This window comes from Tauraco erythrolophus, chromosome 10 (assembly GCF_009769465.1).
Source record: "Tauraco erythrolophus isolate bTauEry1 chromosome 10, bTauEry1.pri, whole genome shotgun sequence".
NCBI classification, from domain to species: Eukaryota; Metazoa; Chordata; class Aves; order Musophagiformes; family Musophagidae; genus Tauraco; species Tauraco erythrolophus.
The window spans coordinates 27,361,599-27,388,272 of record NC_141474.1 but is presented as its reverse complement, the minus strand read 5'-3'; the positions used below and the strand labels follow the sequence as shown (position 1 = coordinate 27,388,272).

General features: G+C 38.6%; 2 protein-coding genes across 4 annotated transcripts in view; both read left to right on the top strand.

Moving 5' to 3' along the window:
- AGBL4 (AGBL carboxypeptidase 4) overlaps nucleotides 1-26,674 on the top strand; it is a 941,572-nt gene that overhangs the window by 559,997 nt on the left and 354,901 nt on the right. The gene's annotated exons all lie outside the window — the stretch shown is intronic.
- BEND5 (BEN domain containing 5) overlaps nucleotides 1-26,674 on the top strand; it is a 32,488-nt gene that overhangs the window by 2,392 nt on the left and 3,422 nt on the right. The window contains exons 2-5 of one of the 3 annotated variants that reach the window (XM_086617124.1): nucleotides 12,638-12,771; nucleotides 14,480-14,849; nucleotides 21,077-21,225; nucleotides 25,766-25,979. In XM_086617124.1, coding sequence (XP_086473250.1) covers nucleotides 12,638-12,771; nucleotides 14,480-14,849; nucleotides 21,077-21,225; nucleotides 25,766-25,979 — 867 coding nt within the window. Of the gene's footprint in view, nucleotides 1-12,637; nucleotides 12,772-14,479; nucleotides 14,856-21,076; nucleotides 21,226-25,765; nucleotides 25,980-26,674 lie in introns of all 3 variants that reach the window. The other 2 variants (XM_086617123.1, XM_086617125.1) reach the window with 2 other exon arrangements.

Below are 26,674 nucleotides of genomic sequence, written 5' to 3'. Positions count from 1 at the left end.
CACTTCTTCCTCTCCAGAGTTTTAATTTGGATGTTTGTTTTTATGGTGGTTAAAATCTTCGGGAGAAAAGTTGGTGCTACGTGAAGACATCTTAGCACAACTTTCAGTTTACAATGACCAACTGTATTTTTACAGATTATGACAACTTTTTGTGGCAAACATTACAAGTCTGATGTTATGCAGACTGCTTGTTTAGTTTAAAAAATAATTTTACAAGTCTGCAGTAATGTTTTGCATACTAGTATAGGACTTTTCATTCTAAAGGATTCCAACCTACCTTAGTAGTAATGTAAATAACATGTATAAAGTTGGTTTTATATATAAAAATATACATAGTAAGTTGACTTTGAAGTTTTGGAAGTTACCCTTGCCTGCACAAGTTAGTACATCAGTGACTTTAAGGATTTACTGCTTCGGTCCAAGGATTCCCCATTAGGAACACGCTTCAGGACCAACATGGTAAAGATATTAAATTAAAAAAACAAACAACAAAAAGGAATAAGAAGGGAAAAGTCGTTTTTTTGAGCCTGCACAGTATTATTCTACAGTTTGAATGGTTCCCAGTTTTTGTACACTGATTTAAGAAGACTGCTCAAGTAAGCAAAGTCGTGCCTATTTATATATATTTTCATGATCAAACGGTGTCCGTGCAGTGGGTGTTAATCATAGTCTGAGAAACAGATCCACTTGGTTTGCCTTTCTAGCGACCTAAAAACCAGGAAGGAGTAGAGGAAGAACACAGATAAAAGACCCATATTAGCATCACAATTTTTTCTTTTGAAAAGAGTTTTCTTCTCCTATTTTGTTTAAAGAAATTTAGATACTTTTCACACTTTTAGCCTTGTGAAGCAGGAGTTCGCACAGGGATAAATACATGTCCGTGCCCATAGTACAAAGTTTTATTGGAGCGTTGGTTGTGTAAAGAGCTCAGGAAACGATTGTCCTCATTTGAGAGAGGCTTGCTCTTGAGAGAAGCAATGCTTTGATCCTTTGTGGCGCGGTTGGATGGTTGGAAGCCTGCACACTTGTGAGGAGTATTATTGTTGCTGCAGAGGAGAGAGCACTGCTGTAAAGGTATCACAAATTTTAAAAGGGAAAAAAAGAAGGAAGTGTTTTGGGCGTGCTCAGAACATCAAGTAATAATGATAGACCTGGTGTGTTGAGGAGATAAATACTGTTGTCTTTTAAACACTTCAGTAAGCAGTGATATGTAGTAGTATTACAGCAGAGTGGTAGGTGAACTCTGAGCAGCTGTACGCTTTTCTTGTGTCTGCGTGTAGTTGGGAACTGCTGATAGTGGTGGTGTATGTTGGTCTGGGAACCTTTGACTTCTTCAAAAGAACCCCTGACTTAGACAGTTGTAGACCTTTGAGCCATAGAAGGCATATTAAAAAGAATGTTTTGTGTCATAACAGGTGACTGATATTGTGTAGTAATAAAGGAATCATTTTTTTTTACCTCTTGAATGGAAAATACAGCTCAACAGACTAGAGTTTCACTATATAGCAGCTTTTTGAGGTGACATGTTAACGATTTGTCTTGTTGAGAATACAAAAATAGTAGACAGCTTTTCAGGAAGAGTTTGTGTCTGTCTTTCTCATCATCCACAACCTTCCTTTTTCCTTCTTTTGTATCCTTTCCTCAAAATGCTGGAAAGCTGTCTTTCCGGTCTCTCTTCTGGAAATGTGTGTGCTACTTGCAACTTTTTCACTCTTTTCCGATATAGTCACTAGCAGAATTTTGTCTATAAGCACGTGCACCTTATAGGAGCTAGCACGATCCTTAGGTGACCCTGCTGGAGCCTGTTCATGGTTTGCAAAGTGATGAGTATGAGGTGGAACGAACTGAGGTTCAGGGACTTTTTAAAGTTCACTACTTCGGGCTATGTTTGTTAACAAGTTAATAATGACTGTCTTCTAGTTGGAGGCACTTTCCTGACTGCAGTAAATAATTGTTCTCCCTAGCTGCTCTCCTCGAGGTTTCCCACCCACACAATCAAAATAAACACATCTCCATCAGGTTCTCACGGCAATTCCCTAGCTGCCACAGCAGACGTATTGCATCCATATTCTTCTTCTTCTTCTTTATAAAATGCTACGCTCCACTTCTTATTAATATAGGTTATGTAGGTTTTTTTAATCTTTAAAAGCCTTTACAGCTCATGGTGAGATAATTTTCTGTGTATTTCAAAAGGATGTAAAAGCTCTGTTCCCAGAACAATTTTGAATTAAATGATTCTAGGACTGAGTTTTGAGTAAGGTTGAGGGTTGATACACACTAAGACAACGAAACAGACTTCTGTGCTATGGATAGCTAATGGAGGAAAGACCCTTTTGTCAAGTGTTGGAATAAGTGAAAATTTACAAGATGAAATCTTGGATTGTATCAAGAATGTCGAAAATTTAGGTCGGGAAGTGGTCTTGATGTGTAACAATCACGTAAAGCTTTTGTTGGTATTTCTGTAGTCTCGTGCTTTGCTGCTTTGTGCATTTTTCCTTCTTGCGCTCTTCAGGCAGGAGTCAGAGTATGTAGAGCAGGTCCTAGCTGTGGCCAGTGTACCCGTGCTCTTTCCCATGTTCAAACATAGCGCACGTCACGTTCCCTTTCCCAGGGCGGTCTGTAGACTCAATGAAGTATTGTGGTAGGGACAGCATTTGCTAGCTCTTTGTTCCTAGAAAGCTCTAGGTCTGTCTTCCATCATGACATGTAACTTGTATGGTGTGTGACAGGGACCTGGGGAGAAATGGCATCAGGAAAAAAAATCGAAACACTTGCAGCTGCTTCTTGGGTGATCACAAGCGTTGCCTGAGCAAAGAAGTGCCAGGAGGAGGTTGTAGGAAACCTTCTAGTAGCAGTAGTGGTTCCTCACAGACTCTCTTTAGTTTGTTTGATTTGTATTCTTTTTTCCTGGTATAGTTCTGGAGTACCTGTGGATGAGCTTGTGAGTTGCTGCCCTTGAGCAGCAAGTCCAGCTCTTCCTGACCGTGCATCTGGTCTTGCCATGGGAATGGCCCTCTGCAGTCATTGAGAGAAAGTAAACCCAGCAGGTTAGGCAGAGCTGAAGTAACCTTGTTCGAAATATGATTATTTTATTTTATTTTTAAACTCTCTTCTGTGAAGTTTGAGGTGCATGGCCTACTTTGTCAGATACTTAACTGGCATGCTACTGCTGTGTTACCTTTTCACCAGGTGAAAGATCTGGCTGTATGCAGAGGTTCACCAAACCATTTTGTGTAACAGAGTAACTACATCACGCTCTTAATGTGGTCCTGAATACAAGTGTGGCAGTACTCATTGTCCTGGTTTAGCCCAGCCTGGAACTAAATGCCACACAGCCACTCACTCACCCTCCCCCACACCCGGGGAATGGGGAACAGAATTAAAGGGGAAAAAGGAAGAAGACTTGTGGGTTGAGATAAAAACAATTTAACAATAACATTAAAAGTAATAATGATAATATATGACTATATGTATAATGATAATAATCTATACAAACAAGTGATGCACAGTGTAATTGCTCACCACCTGGTGACTGACACCTGTCCCATCCTGGCAAGTGATCCTGAAACAGATAAGTCCTGACACCATGACCCGGGACAAGCGAGAGACCCAAAAAGATAAAGAAGGAGATAGCACTCCAAGAGTCCGAGAGAGAGAGAGCCCTCGGAAGAGCAGGAACGCTTCTTAACCAGTCAGCCGTCATCTATATACTGGGCATGATGTTGCATGAGATGGAATACTCCATTGGCCAATTTGTCCCTCAACCCTAAGTTCAAATCATAAGTTAGGAGTTGTGGGTCCTATGTCCCAAACATGCTCTCTCCCAGCCTGTTGTGTCCCTGCACACTGGCAAAAACACGGGAAGCTGAAAAGTCCATGATGTCTCAGCACCAACTGTAACATCAGTGGGCTACTAACGTTCTTCTCATAGCAAATCCTAAACTGAAATCGAAGCACAGAGCTCTTCCGCTGTTAAAAACTAACTGTCCTAGTCAAAACCAGGACATTCATAAACAATATTTAAAGCTAAATTTCACACTCATTTTGTGTTTGATCTAGGTCTGCTTTATTTTTAACTCTTTTAAAATGAAAGGTGGGTTCTTCCCTTCTAAATTCTCCTGTAGGTGCATATCTGAGATATGAAGGGCTTATACAAAGGCACAATTTTTGTGGTTTTTTTGTGTCATTTCTGTTTGGTGAGCATTGAAGTCTTAATGTGGCACATTCGTGCAAATCTTAAATAGCAGCAGCAAAAAAATTTTGGAACTTTTAAAACTGTAGCTGGTAAGTAGTAGCTTGGAGTAACCCTTACGATAGTGGTGATGGTTGTACGTCATCAGCAGGATAAAATACCAGTAAAAAGGTTTGAAAAAGCCGGGAATTATCTGTGCAAGAAGATTTTACCCTTATATTTAGTCTTCTCTTTTATTGTATCACTGTGCTTCTTTTCTGGAAAGAAATATCTTTTTTTGGTTAAACCCTTCTCAACTGACCTGCTTGTTCCTAAGTCGTATTTGCTTTTCACTTTATCCTAATAGTCAGAAGTTGCTCACTTACTTATTTTTATGACATAAAGACATACATATAACCTACATTGTTGATACTTCTCCTCGTCTTAGTACACACATTGCACCACATAGCACCAGTTATGCTTGTAAATGCTGTATAAGCTTAACTACGATACAGTATGAGCATGTATTTCAGGATTTAAATAAAATTGACTTCAAAGATAGTATGGTTATGGTAGCTATGGTAACTAACACTTACTAATTAAAATATGCTAAAATTTGCAGGGGAGCGAGAAGGGGAAAAAATGTAAGGTAATGTTTTTGTTTTCATAATTTAACAGTAAAACATTTTCTTTCCCAGTGGATTGCCTAAGTACCAGTCAGTCAATTATTTGCTTTTTTTAGAGAAACCCTTTAAAAATAGTAGAGGCTGAACCACATTGTAATTTTTGTATGTGAACTAAAAAAATGCATCAATCTGCCCACTATTTCTGTAGCAAGCTCGTTCTTTGGGCAGAGATAGTTGTGGAAGCTTCCTGGAGTGTTCCCTGTAGGCTGCTGCTTTATCTGCTGAGTAGCAGGTAGGCAATATCTCTGTGGCTTTGTGGCCTTTGTGATCGTGAAATCATACTCAGGGCTTGGTCCCAATATAATTTTACAGTATGATGCAGACGGACTGGTCAGGGCAGCCAGATTGACAAATTGTAGCTGTCATTGAGATTGATGGTCTCTTTAAATGAACTTTTGAACTTATAAAGAAAGAAATAGCTTTTATTATAAGTAGTTTTTTGTAAAATATTTATCATGTTCAAACTTTTGAAAAGTAAATCCCATAGTTGAGTTTCATATGTATGTACAGATGAAAGATTCAAAGGACAGCATTTTAATATCCCACTTGTTTTCAGGGTTTTTTCTTTTTAATCTAATGGTAATATTGTATTTGTTTCAGAAAGGATTAAGAGGGTTGTTCCATAATAGCTGTAATCCTTTGTGTTTGACATGTTCAGAGTATTGTACAAATATTAACAAATCTGCACAACACTTCAGTGGGGTAGATGGGGACAGTAGGATGGAAAGGTTGAGTCATTCAAGGTCAATATTTAAGTAAATATTGGATCCAGGATTAAAACTGTCCTCAGTCTTGTAAAGAGCATGATTTCCTGTTTCTCAGTGTAATGTCTTGTCTGTACTTGATCTTCCAACTCCGTCAGTTTCTACTGCAGACAAACACTCTTCTAATACCACTTAAAGTTAAATGGAAGAGAGAGTTTTGCTGACAAAGAATAATAATTATTTCTAGCAGAGCTTTAGTTTTGAATCGTGTTGCTTTTGGTTAATTATTTTTGCAGAGACTTTGTATTAACTTTTGAATTAAGAAATAGATTTCGTATTGATAATGGAAATTAGGAAAGAAGATATATTTGAGTTTTTCTTGCAGCACAAGTCTGACTTACATCTGGTCTAACACTCAGTGAATCTGAACAATCCGCTGATAAATGAGCGCATGCAGAAGGAGCATGTCACAAAATATGTGAATGTCTTCATGTACATTAGAAGTTTGACTACAAATGGGGGTCCACATCAATAACTGTCATTCCTAGCAATATTAAACTGAATATCTGTGTTGTTCCACTAGAGGAAAGAGTGTGCATTCAGATTTCAGCATTTGTTACTTCGGTAGCTGGCATGGTAGATTTGTTTTTGTGAGAGCAGCAGCAGGTCCATGTTTCATGAATTTACTTGTATCGTTGTATGGAATATTAATGAGGGAGAGCCCGTCTTGATGTAGGATTTCAGACGGAACTTAGAGGTAGAAGTTGTTTATATAATCTTTCCTCCTTTTGTAGGATAGGCTGCCCAGGGAGGTGATTGAGTCCCCATCCCTGGATGTGTTTAAGAAAAGGGTGGATGAACTACTTAGGGATATGGCTTAATGGGAGATTAGGGACGGTTGGACTGGATGATCTCTAAGGTCTTTTCCAACCTAGAAAATCTATGAAATCTATGAGTTTGGCTCCTTAATCTTTCTCTTCCTTCTTTAGTGCATTTGTACAGAGCAGATGTGGCCTCTTCTCTATGGTCCGGTCTTGATTCAGGCCTCTGGCACATTGTCCTTCCTACCTATCATCTCTAAACCTGTCAAGTGGTAGTTTAAGACCTTTCTATCTTGCTTTTTCCCAACTTGATTAAGAATTATTTTCACTCTGTTTGCTATTCTTTACTCTTAATTGAAATTCCCTTCACAAGATTTAACAACCTTTTTGGCCAGTTCCTCAGTAGCTCATCTTCACCTTCACGTGCTTATTGGCCCTGCCTGTCACAGCCTTACTTGATATGTTGTTCTCCCCTGACTTCTTTGCTCACTCTTCTTTTTGCTCTGAAGACATTCTTCTAGGCACTTGTTTGTGTGTCATTGTCATTTTCTCTTTCTGGGGAAGTGCTGCAGGACTATTTATTTTCTTAAATTTTTGAGAGTGATACTAGTCCAGATGATGGCAACTCTCAGCTCTACCTTTTTATTCCTAACTTTTCTCACTTGTATTTATTAATAATCATCTTCCCTTCCGGATCTCCTTACACAGAAATCTTTTTCAGCTTACATTTAAGATGGCTCAACATACTTTGGTCCATTTCTCTTGATTCCCGCCCCTCACTCTAAAATCATCTTTTCTGTCATTCCCAACCCGAAGTCCTCCTGTCTCTTACGCTTCATTCGCTTTGTTGCTTACACCCAGCTTCACCTTTCTGTCCAACTAAATACACTTCATGTAGTGTTTTCACTGTACCCTATGCTTATTTCTGTAATCTCTTTTTCTCTAGCCTTCCTACAAAGCCCTCCTCTAGTTTGCAAAAAAAAATGGAAAACAATATCATAAATATTATCCAAATCCTGAATTGATGGTGCCAGCCCCTAGTTGACTCCTCTTTTGCACACACCTCCCCTCAGTTGCATCAAGTTTGGTGGCACCTGTCCTCTTCAAGTAGATTTTGCATTTATGCTGCTGTCTGTTATCTGATGTTGTCTGTTACTGTCATTCTGAATTTCTTCTTCTTAGGTGGTGGTCTTACTCTCGTGTGCTACTGGCTGAGAGATGTTTTATGTGACACAAGAGTTTCTTCCTCTGTATCCTGAATATCTCCTCAGCCTGCAGGATCGTTACGTTTTCTGAAATCTCTTCTATTCTTCCTGTTAAAGTCTTTCTTTAACGTATGCATTAAATTAGAAAGTAATTTATTATTCTTTTTTTCCAGTTTCAAGTAAACTACCTGGCTTTTTTGTTGTTGTTGTTCTTTGTACTATCATGCTGTTTTCCTTCTCAGTCACAGCAATATTGATTATTGTTTATTTATGTTTAAGTGGCACTTAGGAATCCGTGCCTTGTGGTGCTCGGTGTGTGGATTTGTTTTGCAGCACCAAGTATACCTTTGGTTGTGGGTTTTTTTTGCTGTGGTTCTCGAGTGTCTTTTGCTTCATGAAGTGTAAGCAACATACAGGCTGCTGAGGCAGGTGACGTTACCTGCTCGGTAGAAGCAACCTGGCTAACCCAGTAGTGAAGCACTTCAGTGCAGCAGTGTGGGGGGAGTTTTGTACAGGTGTTGCCCATATGTGTTGGGTATATGCCTGGAAATGGGAAGGATGATGGTAAATTTTTTCGTCTGTCAGTATATCATTTTTCACAAGGGGTGGAATTTTTTTGAGGGCTTAGACGAAGGACGAATTTTGCTCAAGGTTCTTTCGTTTTATTACTGTGAGATTTATAGCATTGCCAAGCCCCTTATTTGGACTGATCCCAGACCTGCCATCCCTCATCCATTTGGAGTGCAGAGCTCTCTTCCTCTATTTTTCCAGCTTTTACTCCAAAGGTTGGAAAAAAAAAAATCAGCATTTGAACTGTTTTCTGAAGTAATTACTCTGTTCAGTCCGTCCTTCTAAATTAGAAAGTAAGGAATGTTTTGAAAAGACTTTGAGATTTCTATAGTTTTATTCTACATCCCACAATAGGGTTTTCATTTTGGAGCACTAACTTATTTCTACTTTAATTTCACGAACTCGCTTCCTGCCCTGTTAAAGTCACTTTGTCTGCCTCGGTTCCCTGCCCCTCTAGACTTAAAGCTGTTATGTTTTGGCCTGGATCCACCCATCCTGACACTGAAACGAAGCCCTGACTGAAGAAAACATTCCAGGAACAGTTTATCCTTTGCTAGTTGATATGGGTTCTCTAATGCAGGATTGCTTTTTTGGCTTTTCTTTCTTTCAGCACTGCTGAGGCCAAACGTCTTCCCAGCCGCTCTGAAATTTCTCAGCAGTTCACTTTCTTCTTACTACCCGAACAGCTTTGGTAGGTGGCTGCGTGGGGAGAGGTGCTATCGTGTGCTCAAGAGCCCCGTGCTTCAGTACCTTGTGGGGTTGACTGGCAAGATCTCTCCAAGTCTGACCTTTTCCTGGAGTACAGTTATTCCAGCATGCTTTATTCTGTATATCAAATCACAGAATACCGTGCTCTCTGTCTGGCATTATGGCTACTGTGCACAAAAGCAATTTTTCCAAATTTACCTGTGTCTTCCAGAATGTCCCTTTTTAAAGAACAGAATCAATGCCGTCCGTTCTTGCATCCTGCCTCTGCTCTGCATATTTTGTTACAAGTGCCTAATTAGGTGTGTTAGTGCTGGTTCCCAGTAGCGGGTATCGCGGAACCACTTACTGCACATAAAGGAGAAACAATAGACACAACTTTGTGACAATGTGTTCATGGCCACCTCAGGAAGGGTATGATTTTTAACTGGAAGCAAGATTTAAATGTCTAGAGACAAAGTTCAAACAAATGTTTCGGGTCATTACAAAACGATGCTTTGAGCTACAACGTTTCTGGGGCTGCCCTTCTCTCTCTCAGCCTGTCCAGTAGCTTCAGGCACTGAATTGCAGCTTGTCTAGCTGTTTGCTTCGTATCCTGGTTTTCTTCTGGCTCAAAATCGTGCGTGTTTTGCCTTTTGCTGGATTCTTCTTTTGTAGGCTCACATAACAACAGACGGAGAGTCCTAAGGACTGCTCTAAATGCACGTCCATGTTTCTCCTACTCCTCCCCCTGGTCTCCTCTCTCTCTCTCCCACCCCTTCCCAAATTCCATTAATATTTACAGAACACGAGCCAGTACTCCAGCATTAGCCTCAAATTCAGATTGAGATTTTTCTGGCTCTATCTGCAGCTAATGCAGAAGACAACAGAGATTAGAAATGTTCTTTTTTTTTTTAAAAAAAAAGGCCTTTTCATATCCAACACACTGGACAAATTGTGCTAGGTATAAATAGGCCTACAAAGACCAGAGCATATGTAAGAAAAATATTATATGTATTGCTGTTGGAAGGCAGTCAATTTGCTCATTGACTAAATTAAAAATTCCTGAACTTTAATTTATATAAAAGTAATTTTCACAGTTGTTCCTTCAAATTTTGTGTGGGGAGAAAAGACTTCCTTTCTTTAACTTACTGGTTCATTACAGAATAAGCAGTAAAATCAAAAATTCAGACAAAAAGATTTGCCGAACGTGAAAGTGAACCGTGTTGATAGTTGCTCTCCAACAATGTACAAGCTCAGCATTTGCAAGGAGGTATATAAACAAACGTTCACCTTCAGTCCACCAGTGAAGTTTCGCAAACATAAATTTCATAGGCAAGCTGAGAAATTGAGAGGGGATTGGAGAGAATAAAGAATTCAGATGATTTGTGTTGTTTTCTTTGACCCCAAACTAAGTTGTTTTTTTGTTTTTCATTTCTGTTCTTCAGTGCATAAAATGTGTTCTTAACCTTTACACATTGACTTTAAAATAAAAAGCCAAAATCAAAAGATAAATATTTCTGTTCTTCCAAATTGTTTTTATTTTAATGTTATTTTATTTGTTGGAAAGTATTTGCTGTCTTCCATAGTTTGCACATGCACTTACCCTTTTCCATGAGTGTTTCAAGACTTGTTTTTCCCTGGCCATGGGAAGGATGGCTAGTGTCCGTTTCCAGTTTGCATGGGATTCTGGCTACTGGTGACCTCAGCTTGTTGTCAGCAGATAATTTTTTGAACCATGTGAAGTAATTGGATTTAGTCCATCGTGTTGTGAGGCCAAGGGTTACTTTGGAGCATAGAAACTGATCTGCATTCTTCAAATGTAGGAGGAGTTCATCTGCACGTTCTGTGGAAGATGAATGGGCAGAGCAGCCTAGAGAAGCTGGCCCTGCGGTCTGCGTGTGCTGCTCTTCCTCTAAGGAATTGTGAGAATATATTTTAGCAGAGGATTCCTCAATCTACTGGATACCCCAAAATACAGAGTCACAGAAATGGTTGTGTTGTTTTGTTTTGTTTTGTTTTTTCATTCAATATGGATTTATTTATTCTTACATTTCTGTCCTTCCAAGAAGATACCAATACCCATCAGTCTGTCCTTTTGTCTGTAAATGTGTATTTTTTTTTTCTAAGAGCAGCTCTCTTATTTTGTTCTCTGCTCTCTGACAGTAGAATTGGGTTATCTCACTTTTCTGATGAACCTACATTTTCCAGATAAATGAAAACGTAGGGGTTTATTTTTCAAAACTGAAACAGTTGGATTGTCTTTTTGTTTTACTGGGATAAGCATCCGTGATGCTCTGGGGAATGGAGAATGATCTAAAATAAGCCTAGCTGTTTTCTGTTGTTTATCTGTTTCTTTTTGCATCTGTCTTAGTATTTATTGCTACCATCTGCATTTCATTTCAGGTTGTCTAATGTCTTATTCTGCATGTTTTGTGCCTGTTCTCTTTACATAGCCTTGGGCTGTAATATCACCATTTGCCTACCAGAGATCCATTTCTATCTGTAACAAAATGAATTGCATTCATCTGTGTAATTCATTTCTAATGAATGCCTTGCTCCTCATTAAACAGTGATTTACCTTTGTTTCCCTCTTCTACACTGTCAACACTAACCATTTTGAGGTCCTGTGGAGAGATGCTAATTTGAGAAAGCAAAAGTCAATGCAACTAGGCACTCACAAATGCCATCCTCGTTGGCACTTTCGAAAATATTCATGGGACGCTTTGTGAAATACAGTTTGCAGGTGGATAAGAGGACTCAAAATGTTTTCTTACTCATAAGCTTTCAATGTACAAATACAACACTTCAGAATTTAAATGCATTTTTCCTTGTCAGTGTCTTGAACAGGTAGCCAAGCTTGTCAATCTTTTAAGACCTTGTTGGCTTTGCAGGAATTTTACAGATCACAGGCACGGTTCGGGAGGCTATGCTCTTGCTACCCTGTCCCCTCTTCGCCTTTTCAGGAACATTAAAATATTTCAAACTCATTTTCAGAATAATTTTTTGAAATACTGAATTTTGAGATATGTTGGAATGTTTCAGACTTGAAAATACTTCTTTTTTTTTGCGAAATTCAAATATTAATGTAAGCATTTATTGGCTTTGTGTATCTAAAGGAAAAGGAATAGTACCATTAACTAATGAAATAGGGATCATATAGTGATTTTGTTACAGATTTGGTCCATATGCAACTTTTCTGTAATGCCCTTTCAACCCGTCCTGCAGCATCCCCGTTTCCAGCCCTCCTGCGCTTCGCAGAACAGCAGAATCTGCTGTGCGTGCACATAGATCTGTCCTGCTGATGGGTGGTGGTTAGAGTATAGGATGAACTACCAAGTTCATTTTCAGTTTAAACCTAAGCAGAGTTTGAACCGCAGCAACAGGTTATGAATATGAAAATACTGTTGGTAAGCGTAATTTAAAGCAATACAGATGTTTTTTTAGGAAGTTGTTTTATTTACAGCATCTTTAACTCTTATTTTTGTGATGGCACAAGCTACTCCTTGACACTTTTGATCACTCACACGAATTTAGCTTGGCATTTTACAATATTTATTCTTGTGTTTGGCCGGGTTGATCCTCTGTTGAAACTGCAGAATTGTCAGTGTGCATCAGTTGAGTTACACCATGGATTAATTTGATCATAGTATTATGAGGGGATTGAAGCATGAGAGGCTTTTTTTGGTTTGTTTTGGTTTTATTTTTTTTAACTGGTGCTGCCTAAGTCATGTAGTATTTGGAAGTAAGAACACTGATTAATGTAACAAAATTTTATCTTTAATATACATTTTAGAGGACAAAACTGACCTTGAGAACAGTGTGATGCAGAAGAAAATTAAAATCCCCAAACTCTCTCTCAATCACGTAGAAGAAGCTGGGGAGGTTACAGATTATGGGGAAGAAGATGTGGAGCTTAGACACAGTAAGGTACTGAAGTCTTTCCTTTTTTTTTTTTTCTTTTTTTTTTATTTCTCATCTTTCCTTTTTTTTTTTTTTTTTTTTTTTTGGAAGTGCTTGGGGCATATACAGATGTCATAGCTTAAGAATTCCAGGCCTGCTTTTGATCCCCTTGAAACACTGTGTTTGGTGAAATTGGGTCAAATTTTGTGTGGGGGTGGGGAACGGGTTTTCAAAACCTGGTTTATGTGCAATCGAACAGTTTCCTATTTATATTGTCTGCACAGTTTACTTTCCATTTGAGATTTTTGGAACAATGCTCTTCCACTTCGGCCCAGAACGCTTTAAAAGTCACCAGTTATATGAATGTCAAGCAGCTGTTCTCGGTGGCACTTGTGACCTATTGTGTGCTACTAGTTTGGAATTGGAAGGGGTGCTCTGAGGCTTCCCAACTACAGCAGTGGATGAGAAGACAAATGAACAGGACTACATCCCTCCATTATAACTGCCAGTTGTCGTTTTAGGTCCAGATGCCAGAAACCCACTATGTAAATGTATTTATTTTTTGATATCAAATGATTTCTTTAGAAGTCTGCTAACCTTCAGAATAAAATACTGCTCTGTGGCTTCATGTGTTTTGCAGCTGCAGGAATGATACTAGTACATTTCTTTATGGTGGGCCAGCAGTTTGGTTTGTTTTGGTTTGGTTTTATTTTTTTTGTTGTTTTGAACATACATGGAGCAGGCGTAACATCAAATAATCTAATTTTCTGCCACATTACGCATGGATATTGTGGTGTGGGAATTGATAGTGTCAGCTTCTTGTCTCTAACCTATGCGCTACATTTGCTTTCCTTGCAGTTGCTTGGAAGTTCAAATGCTTTTTCTAAATTTGGCCAATAAAACTTAGTGACTTTTTGCCCATACTGTCACATTTTAATACTGCTATGCAGGCCCCAGAAAATATGTGTGCTTTGATTTTTAGGGTTTGTGCAGATGACAAGGTAAATTCTGCTGAGGGTTCAAAGGACATGAAGCCTCTGCAATGCAGTACTGATACAGAAGGAATCAATTGATGAGGGATATAAGGCTGGACGATACATTCTGTCTCCAACTTCGGTGTTTTCAATTCCCTTTCAATGTTTGCTGGTAGTGTGAACTCAGTCACGAGCAACAGGCAGTTGGGTGAACGTGCTAGAGGAATAGTCAGAGAAGGTTTTGTCTCTCAAAGTGTGGGAAGGACAAGCCCTCTGTTCACAAAGCAGCTCTGTATGGTCTGCCGCTTTCATCTCTGATGTCCTTACAGGTGACAAACACAGCACATAGTTGATTATTTCTCTTAGTTATCAGAAAATCAGTTGCTGTCGGAAATCTAAATGTTAGGGGTAAACTTTGAAGGAAAAGAGATTCAGATCCAAATTTTTTAAAAAATAAATTATCTTTGTGTGAGGAATCAAGTGACCTATATACACTCGGCTTGCAAGTGTTGCACAAATGCAGAAAAAAGGCCTTTAGCTGCCTCAGAAGTTTGTATGTGCATTTAGCCGAATTACGTGTACGTGATAGTTATGATATATAACCACAAGAATCTGTTAGGCAAAACATTTCTGCAGGCACACTTTGTCTTGCTGTTTTTGGAAAACAGGAATGTTAACAGTTCCCAAGTCTGTAGAATTTTAATTTGTATTACATCTTGCTGCTTGCCTAATTTATTTGTTTTTTTTATTGTAACATGCAGAGACAAGATGGGAGAAAACAAAGTGAAGGTACACACAAAAGCATTGAAGCAGTTGTTGCTCGGCTTGAAAAACAGAATGGGATGAGTCTCAGTAGTACTTCCAGCCCTGAGGAGGCTTTTATGGAGACTTCGGAAGGCATGAACAACATGGACGATGCTGTAGTTCCTCGGATTTTATATGAAGAATTGCTGAGGAGTTACCAACAGCAACAAGAGGAAATGAGACACATTCAACAGGAGCTCGAGAGAACGCGGAGACAGCTTGTGCAACAGGCAAAGAAGCTGAAGGAGTATGGGGCACTCGTGTCAGAAATGAAAGAGCTCAGAGACTTGAACAGGAGACTCCAGGATGTACTGCTTCTAAGACTAGGTAGTGGTAAGTGCTGGACTTAAATGGGACTAGTTTTAATGAATTTTGCAAGTGTGATCAATAGTAGCGGAAACGTATTTGAAGAATAGCAGTGGTTGTTAAACTGGACATGGAATGTTAAAAGGGTTTTCTGCTGTGGCTGTACAATATGTGTCGAATTTGTATGCTATGTACGTCTGGGTTTTTCTTTAATGATAGTAGAGGTCTTTGTGCTGGTGGGGCTGAATCGGAGTTCCATTTTAAGCAGCTGTATTTTAAAGCGTCTCTGACCTTCCAGTATATGCTGAAAAATATAATAAAGCATCATCTGCAAAATATACCAATATGTTCCAGTTTGAAGAAAAAAAAAAAAAGAAGATAGAAAAGGCAGTGGAGTGCATATTTGGGCTAAAACTATTTCATTCTTTTCAGTTAGGGATTTTGCTTATTGTTATGTAAGTGACTGTGTTGCCTTCCGTTTTCTGCCCCCTCTTCCCATTAGTAGCTCATTAGAATGTGATATATTCCTGAACTTCTTAGCAGTGGCTTTAAACAGCCATGCTATTTGGAAAATAATGGATTGTTAAAGAATAATGAAAAAACTTTTTATATTAGTGTCCCGTTTATCAATACTTGTTACAAAATGCAGGTTTGTGTAATTTGGATTTAAATTTCAAATATCTTGAGTCAATTGCTGATTCGTTTTGGTTTACAATTATTTAACCATTATGTTGGAATAAATGGGAAAAAAAAACAAAAAACAAATAAAAAGTTCATCCTTTTCATTGGAGATGGTAATCTTGGAATACCTTCGACTATTTTATTAATTTATATTTATTTGCTATTAGAATGTGGTATTGCTATGTTGAAGATTTGCTTGGTGACTGAAACTTGGTTGAAATTTGTGCATCCAAACTTAGCATGCTGGTTTTTATGTCTGCCTTTGTGTATCTGGAAATTCTTGCATGTAAATTGGATATTGGCTCTTCTACTTGACTTGAACGAGTGCATGCAACTTGCATGTGGGTCCGAGTTACATTCACGTGCAGACCTGAACCCGAGGGCGCATGTGCCTGTGCAGCAGCATGTGTTAAGGTGTGCCCGCAAGTTTGGAGCCAGGTTCTTGAAGTAGCATCTGACGATCTAAACTGGGTGTTTGATTGTGAATGCTCGTCATTGTTACACTGTGCTTAATTGCAATGTCATTACTTATTATAAACGTTCTAGTTAACTTTTTAAATAAAGCTAAATAGGCAAGGTTTCCGCAGTCTGGAAAACGCGATGCGGTGCGCAGTAGATTCCACTGAGCTTTCTAAAATTTTCCTTGGATGGAAAGATGTTTCTTCATCTGCAAGTAGTTAGCTGGAATTTATGTGAATGGAGCACCAGCCAGATGTTAGTAAGCAATGGGGCTGAACAGCGTAAAATACCAATTTAGTTAGTAGACTTGACAGCAGTTTGAGTGGTGAGACCAGCAATGAAATGAAGACAGCTTCTGAATTCTGTCTCATTTCTTTCACTTTAAGAAAGAAGGGATGCACTTTTTTACTTGAGCCGGATCAAGAAAGCTTGGGAGGAAAAGAAAAAAAAAAGAAAAAAGAAACAAAACCTGAAACCTCTTTGAAAAAAAATGCTGAATCTTCTTTAAATACTGGGCTTGAATTTCCGTTGTATTAGTTTGGCACCTGCTTTACCACTGAAAATAAATCTCAATTACACTGAAGATGAGTTCTTCTAAATTAATCACGTACTTGGACAAATATTAATTACAGTTAACTTCCAAAAATTCCCTTGTTGTTATTACTTGTATGGAACATTTTGTGGATGACAAAGGTATTTGAATTTGGCCCTACGGGCTGTGTCCTTCACAGGGTTTGCGTTTTCTAAGACTCAGTGTATTAACCACTGATTACTCTTGGTTTTCCTTGCAGCCTCATTCACGGTAGAGAATTGAGCAGATTCTAAAAAGATGAGTACAAAATTAGTGAATTACTGGAAGGGGAGACCTCTTCAGCAATTTATAAATTAGGGAGTCTGATGACAGTATGAAAAAGTGCTACTTTTAATCAAGAAATAGATGTGTAAAGACTTCTTTAGTTGTCTTTACTTTTCTAGCTTCTAAATGAGGTATGTTTGGATATGTGAATAATCTGTGAAAATTGTTCAGAGAATAGATTACATCCTGAATTCATCTTGTTTCAGCGATCTCGTAAACCTAGAGCTTCAAATTACATGTAATTTGTGTTACATTGCATTTCTAGCAGGCTGGACTTAATGCAAACTAATTGCATTTCTGTTTCACCTTAGAGACTTGTGATTTCTTTGCATGAGATGACAGCTGTTTTGTGCTGATGAATTGCAGCTGTGGGAAACGTGTGCCTGTTGCCATTTTAAACTCGCAGATCAGATGTAGAACAGCCTCTCAAGCTAACATTCAGTCAAGTATTCAGTCTGCTAATTTCCCATCAATATGTTGATTTCAATGAGCAGCCAGAAGTCAATGTATTCTGCTTTAGACCTAGGCCTTCGTCTCTGCTACTAAACTTGAGCCACTCTTGTGGGAAGAGTGAGGTTCCTCATCTTCCACCTTCCACATGATGACACCGAATTGCTCTTTGTTTTAAAAGAGCCTTGAAAGCGGATACGGCAAATGACAGCAGTGAAATCAGTACTGATCCATGGGGATATACTGAAGCTTTTGTATGATTTGGGTATGCTGTTGCTCAACAGGTCCCCTCCTGGAGGAGGCAGGCAATTGACCAGGGCTCTAGGGACCAAAGCAGTGGGGGAACATGATGACTGTCATGGAAGAAGTTATGGTATCTCTCATCTGAGCTCCTGGAAGAATGTGTGCAGCCAAAGCCTCTTTTTCCTTGCCTACTTTGGTATCAGGAAGCCCTGGGATTGTAGGTCTTTGCAGTTTATCTTTGTTCTGTTGTATCTGAAAACATGCTTGCTAATTTGCCCTGGTTTTATCAGTGGACAGTAAGGTGATTTTTAGAGAATTAAATCACTGACTCTTCCCTGTAGGGTTAATTTTAAATAGTCCTTGGATTGCAAAAGATAAGCATTTTGATAACTTTTTCAAAAGTAGTTGTCTCCAGGGTAAGATCTGTGCAGTTTGTTATGGTTGTGTATGGCCAGAAGTAGTGAAGTTGTATCAGGGATAATGTTTGGATGGTGTTTGGTCCCTGATAAATACCACGTTTTCATGTTGCATTGCTAAGAACTAGTGTTGTTGTAGAGTCAGTATATCCACCTTCGTTCATTTGTGTTCGTTCATTAACACGCACACACACAGCCCCCCAAGTGGTTATTTTTAATCCCAGTTTAATTTCAGTGATCCAGTTTACAGTGTCTTGGGATTGACACCAGGATAGGGAGAAGTGGTATTTGTGTCTTACCACGTGTAAGGAATTACTCTTAGTCACCTTTTCTAGTTTTGTTTGACTTTTTGATGTAGAAGTCATCCAAGATTTCTATCAAGTACCTGTACAAGAAGTAACATATATACAATATTACCACTTCTCAGACTCCTGTTTTCATTCAAATTTTGGTAGACCATGTGGAAAACAGCTTGCTGCTTGCAAATGTATATTGACCACTTTATCAGTTAATTTATTTTGGCTTATTTACTAATTTTTGAGTAGTGTGTAGGCTAAGATGTATTTTCGAGAAAAAGAGGTGATGAAGGGAAGCCTCCTAGCTCTTCATCCTGCATATGAAGTTGCTGGCCTCTCAGTTATTGTGGAAACTTTACAGTCAGAAGGAGAAAGATTTTTGCAATAAAACATGTTTTCTTTTTGCATTCCGAAGAATTGTCTTTATTTTTTTTATGATCCTTATAACGTAAGTACTATCGTTGTTAAGCATTTAGATAGTGGCATATACGTTTGTATGTCCTGTTCGTCATCTTTAAAATAAGATGCGGAGCATGAGAGCTACAGAGAGGGGAAACTCTTACAGTATGGTGCTTGGCACACAGCTCTCATCGTTACGGACACGCAACTCCCATTAGCAGTGGAGGAATCATGTGGGTTGCATGCCTGATTCACAACATGCCAGGCTGAGAAATACAGTCTTTAGTAGGTGGTGAAAGTAGCTGCAAAGACTGCTTAGATTTCTGTTCAGGAAGAAAAAATTAGTAGAATTAAAAGAAGACATTTTAAAGTTTCTGTTGGTGACTTCTAAGCAAGCAAGCGAGTCAAGCATGAATTGCACTAGAGGTTTTTCTGACCTGCATAGAGCTATGGTTATTGTGGACTTTGATCAGCTGTTTTTCTTGAGGGAACTCCCAGAAACCAAATCCCATCTGTGTCAATATATTACTATAAACAAAACAGTAAAAGACTAGTAAAAGCATTTAAACTCAGATAAAGGTTCCCTTCTAGGAAGAAGGTGGTTTTACTTAGGTGTGACTTTCAAAGTGTAAGAAATCTCAAAATAGCATTTTATTGGAGAATGGGTTCTTATAACAGCTAAAAGTTCACTTCTTAAGTTCACACTGGCAATTAGGTCACTGCATCTCCTTGTCAGGTGTACCCCCACCAAGATGCGTGCAGGCTTCAGGTGGTTTAATGAATCCAGGTTTTTCCCCCAACCTGAATCAGTTTAGCAGTCTCGAGTTTAAAAAGCTTAGTTTGTCTTGGCTGTCCCATTGTGTATGCATGATAGTAGAGGTGCTTATTAGGATTACTGTGAAATGATATCACAAATGATATGTTTTTTCTGCTTTCTCTATTTGTGCCATGCTTGCGTTGCATATGAGTCTTAAGGCACTCTGTTGGTGGCACTTGAGGGTGGGGTTATATGAGTTGCCAAGACAACTTGTAGTTGTTGCTGAGTGCCAAGTGGCAGTCAGCTGAGAATATTTAGCTAGCTACGTAGGTGTAGAATAAGTTATAGGATAAATGTCAAACGCTGACAATGGAGGAAATGCTGATATCACTGTATAATAATCTGTAAAACAAGCTTCACAAAGGAGAAGGAATGAATGCTTGACTTGTTCCAGGTACAGGAACTGTTAAAGATTCGTGAGCTCTGGTGCCAGCTTGACTCGCAGGGTTAGATCAATGGAGGGCTTGGTCTGTGCGTACAAACACTGAGGAGGGTTGATGAACCCTGACAGTGACCTGATCATTGAATTGTCGTTTGTTGGAGATGTCAGGGTTGGGCTACCGAGTGCTGCAGGGCACTCAGCTCCAGCCTGGTACAATGTAGTTCTTACAGGTGGGTGAGTTTATCCTTGTAGTTCTTGGAAGGGGCTGATGACCGTGGTGTCCCGGGTCTCAGCTGGCAACTTTGCAGTGTTAACGAACCACCGTCCCTGCGTGGAACTTCGGTGACTGCTGGAGATTCTTGTGAGCCTAGAAACAGCCATCCATGATAGGCTCAGGGTCATAGCCTGTTCCTAGACTTCTGATGTAACTGCTGCAATGGCTGGAATAATGAAATACAGTTCACAAATTATTTTGTTTTGTTGTTCTGCCTTTTTAGGAACACTTTATAAATTTGATTGGGAAAAGCTGGTGACTGACAAAATAATTATCCTCCCTTGAAGCCTTAAACATATGCTTAGTAGTACTCTGTTGTTTAATCTGTGCTTAATTTTTGTTGATCACATTAAAAATAAAAATCCGCGTGTTGGATGGATCGGACAATCAAAATTCTAATTTATGTGTTTTTTCTTAACCTTGGATACTCTTTCAATGCATGATACTTTAGCATAAGTAGCGTAAGTCTGTTTCCTTTATAGCGTTTCTGTAGATCCTTGCTGTTTTTAATATACCTCTGTTACATCTAAAGAGATTTCAAATTTCTATAAAATTTTTAATTCTATATGGAGAATTTATATAATTATCCCAGTAATTTATGCAGGTTTCCTGCAACTATATAGTAATTCTTATGTGAAGATTTACTATGGTTACTTTTGTTTATAATTTCAGTGTCATTTTAACATAATTTCCGTAGTGTGCATTGAAGCAATCGTACCCGTCTCTGTAATTGTCCGTATGCTTTAAGAATAAAATTAAACATTTAAATTAAAATCAAAAATTTTAATGTTTATAAAGCAGAGTTACTTATCCTGCTTTTATTTATTGATGTTCAGAGGTAGATTTTGGTTTATACTCTTTCTGACTTTAAAATGAACATGACTGTTGTGTTATTTTATGCTAACCATGGATGATGAAGTGATTGATTCCATGTTCTCTGGGATGGCAGACAGCTCTCTTTTCTTAACTGTCTAGGACCTGCCATTGAGCTTGAAAAAGTAAAACCAGAATCAATTGAGCCTGAACCTGAGGTACAGAAGACCTTCAGTGAGGAAGCAAATACATCAACGTACTATCCTGCCCCCGTTCCAGTAATGGACAAGTATATTCTCGAGAATGGAAAGGTATTTTAAATTAAATATAGCATGAATAGTTTGTAAATGTCCATCAGGTGATTTTCATGTGGAATTTTCATGATATGGAGGGGTTTGCATGGTAGCAGCTTATATAAGCTTCCTCAGCTTTCATAAAGGTATGCTATTATGCTGAGGAAAATTATGAAATTACACAAATGTGAACAGCATAGAAAATTATCCTCGGTGATGAGAGCATCGAATGCTGTGCAACGCAAGGACTGTAATTGTTAAATATGCATGCACAAGCACATTGGCACAGTCTCCATTTGGTGACATACAGAAACCCACGGAGTGTAGACCGAGGTCAGTAACCCACATTATAAAGTCACGTTAGTCTATTTAACAAATTCTTTTTCCTGAGAGGTCTTTAATGTTGTTAATGTGCTGTAGTCATATTGCAGAGAAGCCTTCGTGTTTTGATTGGAGTCCAGTAGATAATTTCATGAACCCTGAAATGAAAACGGGCTCCCTTGAACCTGGTAGGAGCGTTGCCACTGATTTGAGCTGATGTAATACTACGTTACAGATACTTTCATACAGTTGGTGAAATACCATCTAGCTACAGTTTGCCAGAACTCGACTGATAGTGTTTCAGACTTCAGCATGTTTAACACATTGTCTGCTGATGTACCTAGGCCTGAGTTTGTACCTGCTGCCGTTATCATTGAATGAACATTATATTTCTTTTACAAAACTGTATGTCCCTCAGAATCGCCTATGCGGAGCCTGTTTCTTAGGATATGTATGCCTTCAGTACCAGAATCTGAGGACCTTTTAGGAGGAAATGTCCGTTTCAGCTTCGGCATGCAGTGGAATAGCATGAAATATTACATTTTCAGATTTATGTTACAAGATTGACTGCACAAGTGTCTGTCATTCTTGAAGATGAACTCGACATAATTGTTGAGGACAAAATGTACGTGAAAAATAGTATAATCTTGGCAGTTTGACAGGTATTTGGTTCAGATAGCTTTTCTTGCCTAATATCTTTAACGTATGTGTTTGCTTGTGTATTTTGTGTACATTTGTGCAATGAAAACTTAGCATATATTACCGTGAGAGTTTGATTTACCTCCTTTTTTTCTGCTTAAGGTCTGTGGGATAGGGCCTTTAGTATTTGTATGCAGCTTTTCCTGCACCTTCATGTCATCTGCCAGCTCCTTGGCATTTCTGTTGCTCAAGTTCTCTCTGTCTTTATAGATATTAATATCTCTTTGACTTTCTTTTTGTAGTTTTGGTATTTCTTTAAGTTTGCCTATTTACTGGGGCTTCAGCCAGCTCAGATGCAAGAAACATGAACTAATAATGTATTTAGAGCGTTGGAGGGTGGATTTTTCAGTATTCCTTATTTATGCCTTTTTTTCATTACTCCTTTATTGACTTGCACCACTGGAGTAGTTGAAGTACTTTTAGAAATCGTGCCTTTTGTGGCATCGGATTTGATCTTCGTAGGATTCTTTCAAAGCAGATAAATCTGTCCCCTCCAGAGGGAGAACGGAGTTTCCGAAAGAGCACCTATGGCATTCATTTAAAGAGGAGAATAGAAGAAGAAGAAGAAAAAAAAAAAAGAAAAGCAAAAAAAGAGTTCATCTTCTGAGATACGTTTTAGATATATTGCACCTGTTAGCACAGTTACAGTGGTGAGCATTGCTTTGAGTTTGCTGTTGTTTCTGTTGCATTGTGCTTGAAGGGCGATCCTGCAGTTGCTGAAATTGGGGGTAAAGTTCTCATTGATTTCATCAAGCCCAAGGGTCTGGCCCATGGGACAGCTCTTCCAGCAGGAAAGAAATGGCTTCTGAGTCTGGAGTACAGCAAGCTTCCCGCAGCTTTGGGAGAATAGGAAACAGTACCGAGCCTGTTTTACAGAGAGGTAAACTGAGACATGGGCAGATTAAATTCCTTGCCGTAACAGTGCTAGAAATAGAAAAAGAAAGACATAAGATTTCTGTATCTGTGGCTGTCTGTCACGTAGTTGCTGTTACCAAAGGTGTTTCATACCAGTGATAACTTTTTTGATAAATCAAGCATGTTCAAAAGCAGGTGATCTGTCTGAAACATAAACATTGACAGTTTTTGTTGTAACTTGTGTTCTTTTAAATAACTTAAAGCTAATGAATAATGTAGTACCTTCAGAGACTAAAGAATTTTTAGCAAAGACAAACCCTACTTTTGGCAGAGGGGAATCAGATTTTTGATTGAATACAGCAAGCTCTACAACGAATATAATACAGACATCCAAAATTTGGCTTGTCACAACATTCCTAATCTTAGATTTTTTTCTAAGTAACTTATACTAATTTTTACAGATAAGTTTTCCAAGACTGAAGCAAAAATAACTGGATCATAACTGTAATGTGATTGTTTTCTTAGCACAGACTACTCACTCTGATTGAAGTTGTCTTACAAAATATATAGAGAGCACCAAAAGAGTATGAATTTTTTTAGAGCAATTATGAAGAGGCTCGTCAACAGAGAAGGAAGGAAGGAAGGAAAAAAAGAAGTGTTCATGTTGTGGTTATTACTAGTTCCATTTCTGTCCGTTACGAAATCTAAATACCATGCGGACTTGTGAAAAGCTTCTTAGAATCCCTTTAGTGTAGAAGATTCTGCAGCAGAGTCAGCTTGCTTTTTATAGTTTTGTACTTTGGGGAAGTTAGACTTTTCATTTGGTTTTTATAACGTAGCTGGTAGCCAAACCATTCATATTTTTCTATTTAAGTTTTTAAACAACTAGTTGCTGTTGAAGGATGATGTTGTAATAAAAAAATTCTTCGGGTTATAGCCCTCATTAATAATTAAAGCAGGTTTCCATTTAAAGGAAGAATGGTATTTGGTTGAATACAGGCAGTAAAATTATGGGTATATAAAATTTTACAGTAGCTTTGTCCAATTTTCATTGCATTTAATGAGACTTATGTGATACTGTTCAGATCTGTATGGGTAGCAGGCACAGTTTATGTAATGCCACATGAAAGGAGTAAAAATATGAAAAACTAAGAGCAAAACAGTTAGGGCAAACAGAGTCTCCTAGTATAGTTTTGCCATAGAATTTTACTTGCAGGATTTTTTTTTTTAATCATTAGGAGGCAGTTAGTGTTTATTAAAGTGTTAGTGCTACAGAAGGAACCTCCATTAGATTTTATGAAACCTAAATTTTGGATGTAACAATCCAATTGATAACATATTTTTGGTATTTTGCACTTTTAGAGATTATCTGGAAGTGACTTCTATCTTTTTTCTTTCCAGTGAGTGAACTCTTACCAGTCATTAGAATAGCTAGGTCACGCATTAGCTCGTTATGGACGATGTGCAAATGTGGGTCCAACTGAAGGAAGTTCATCACCATGTGAACAAAGCTTTCTGTGTGCAGAGGCAGTTCAGGTGTCTGCACTGTCGTCTTAGGAGCATAGACACACAATTACAAAATGTTCTCCGTGGTTCCACACAGAGCCAGCATTTGCGTCCTGGTTGCACTTGTGTCAGACCTGTGCTGATGCCAGTGGAGTCATTTTCCTTGCTGTTGATTGACGGTGTCCTGGTTATCAGGATGATCAGCTCCAACACACACAGTGGCAGCCTAAAGATAACACTCGGATTCTCATCCTGCATTCATCTTAAGTCTGGAGCTCTGGGAATCTTGGAGCAGAGATACGGTATAGCTCTGTGGGAGTCAACCCAGCATAGTCCATGCTGAGCAAGACTAATAAGCACAAGTAGACTTGAGCAGCTTCCTTTTGGAGACTCTACAATGACTTCACACTGCATTTCCCAGTCCCCATATTATCCTGCTTTACTACTTCAGTGAAATATCTCTACTCCCTGTTGTCTGGATAATGGAAAGCTTGTGATGTTGCAGCAGTGGGTCATTGCCTCACCATAAAACAGTATTCACCTGGATAGATTGGTCGTACATGATAGGCAAACTTCATGATAGAATTGAAAGTTTTACAAATCGTCCAAACTCTCTTGGCTTCTGTTGAAATTGGAGCTCTCAAAATCCCTTCTCCCCCTTCTAGTTACTTCAAACAAGCAGGGTGAATTTTGCCAACAGATACAGGATACAGCTTAGGAAGTATTTCCCTCTCTACTGCCTCCGAAATATGCTTTGGTTAAAATCTGTTTAAGCCTAAGGGAAGCTTTCATATTGAAGACAATGTTTCAGCTTGCTCCTGAGTTAGGCTGGTGCAACTGCTTGGTTTATATGCTGTGCATACCTTTGTAATAGGATGTGTTTACTGTTTCCTCCTTCTATCTCTGTTCCTGACCATAGTCTTTTAGGACATAGGCTATGGCGGGGGGAGGGAAATAGAGAGTAAGAAGAATTGAATACAAAAAGGGAACTATATTATATGAGGTTGACTTGAACTCCCTGACCCACAAAGTTGGAAAAGTTTCAGAATTAGGGAAAATGGATTTGTTCAGCCCTAATTACTGTTATTATAGTATCTAATATTAATGTTCCTACAGCACTTGGATACTGTTGTGTGCTACATACCATAGATAAGTTGTTATTATTACTACCTTCTAGGTCCATCTTGGCAGTGGAATTTGGGTAGATGAGGAGAAATGGCACCAGCTGCAAGTAACACAAGGAGATTCAAAGTATACAAAAAATCTAGCGGTTATGATTTGGGGAACAGATGTTCTCAAGAACAGAAGTGTCACAGGAGTTGCAACCAAAAAAAAGAAAGATGCCGTTCCCAAGCCACCTCTCTCACCTCACAAATTAAGCATTGTCAGAGGTAGGTTATTTGAAAACTTTTGCTTCCTGCTTTGGAGTTTAACCATTAATCTCTGAGTTGAAAGATGCTTCTTTTCAGCTCATATAAAATTAACTGATTAAAAACTGTAATTCAAATTGCTATTGCATTGTGGAATGCATACGTATCCAGGAAAAGTAAAACACATTGCAATAGCTGTGCACAGCGCAGGCCTTCACAGCTGAAGAGTTGTTCATTGACTTCAGTAAGGTTCAAGAAGATCATCACTTTAAACCACTTGCAGGACAGGACTCTCAGCCTGGAGAGCAACACATTGTTTTGGAATTCATTTATTACATAATGATTTTTAAAATGCATATATTCCTTTTAGCAAGCCTGAGAGTAGCTTTGCCACATTCTTTCATCCAGAATGTAACCAACTCTGGCATGAGACACAGAAACCATTATAGCTGTGACTATAAAAATACGCATACTTTCAAAGGCAAGAAAGAATAGCGTTACCCTTTTAAGTGGAGAAAATGGAAATAGTACAAATTAATTGTTGCACTTGAATTGGAATTTGAACAGGAAGTGTAAATCTCTGACCTATCTGGCAGGAAAAATTGCAATGACACTTTCAGTAATTGCAAGCCTGAGTCCGTGTGTGTAGTACTTTGAGAGAGAGAAGGCCTTCTCCTTTTTTTAAAATGAATAGTGAATTTCAGTCCCTTTGTATC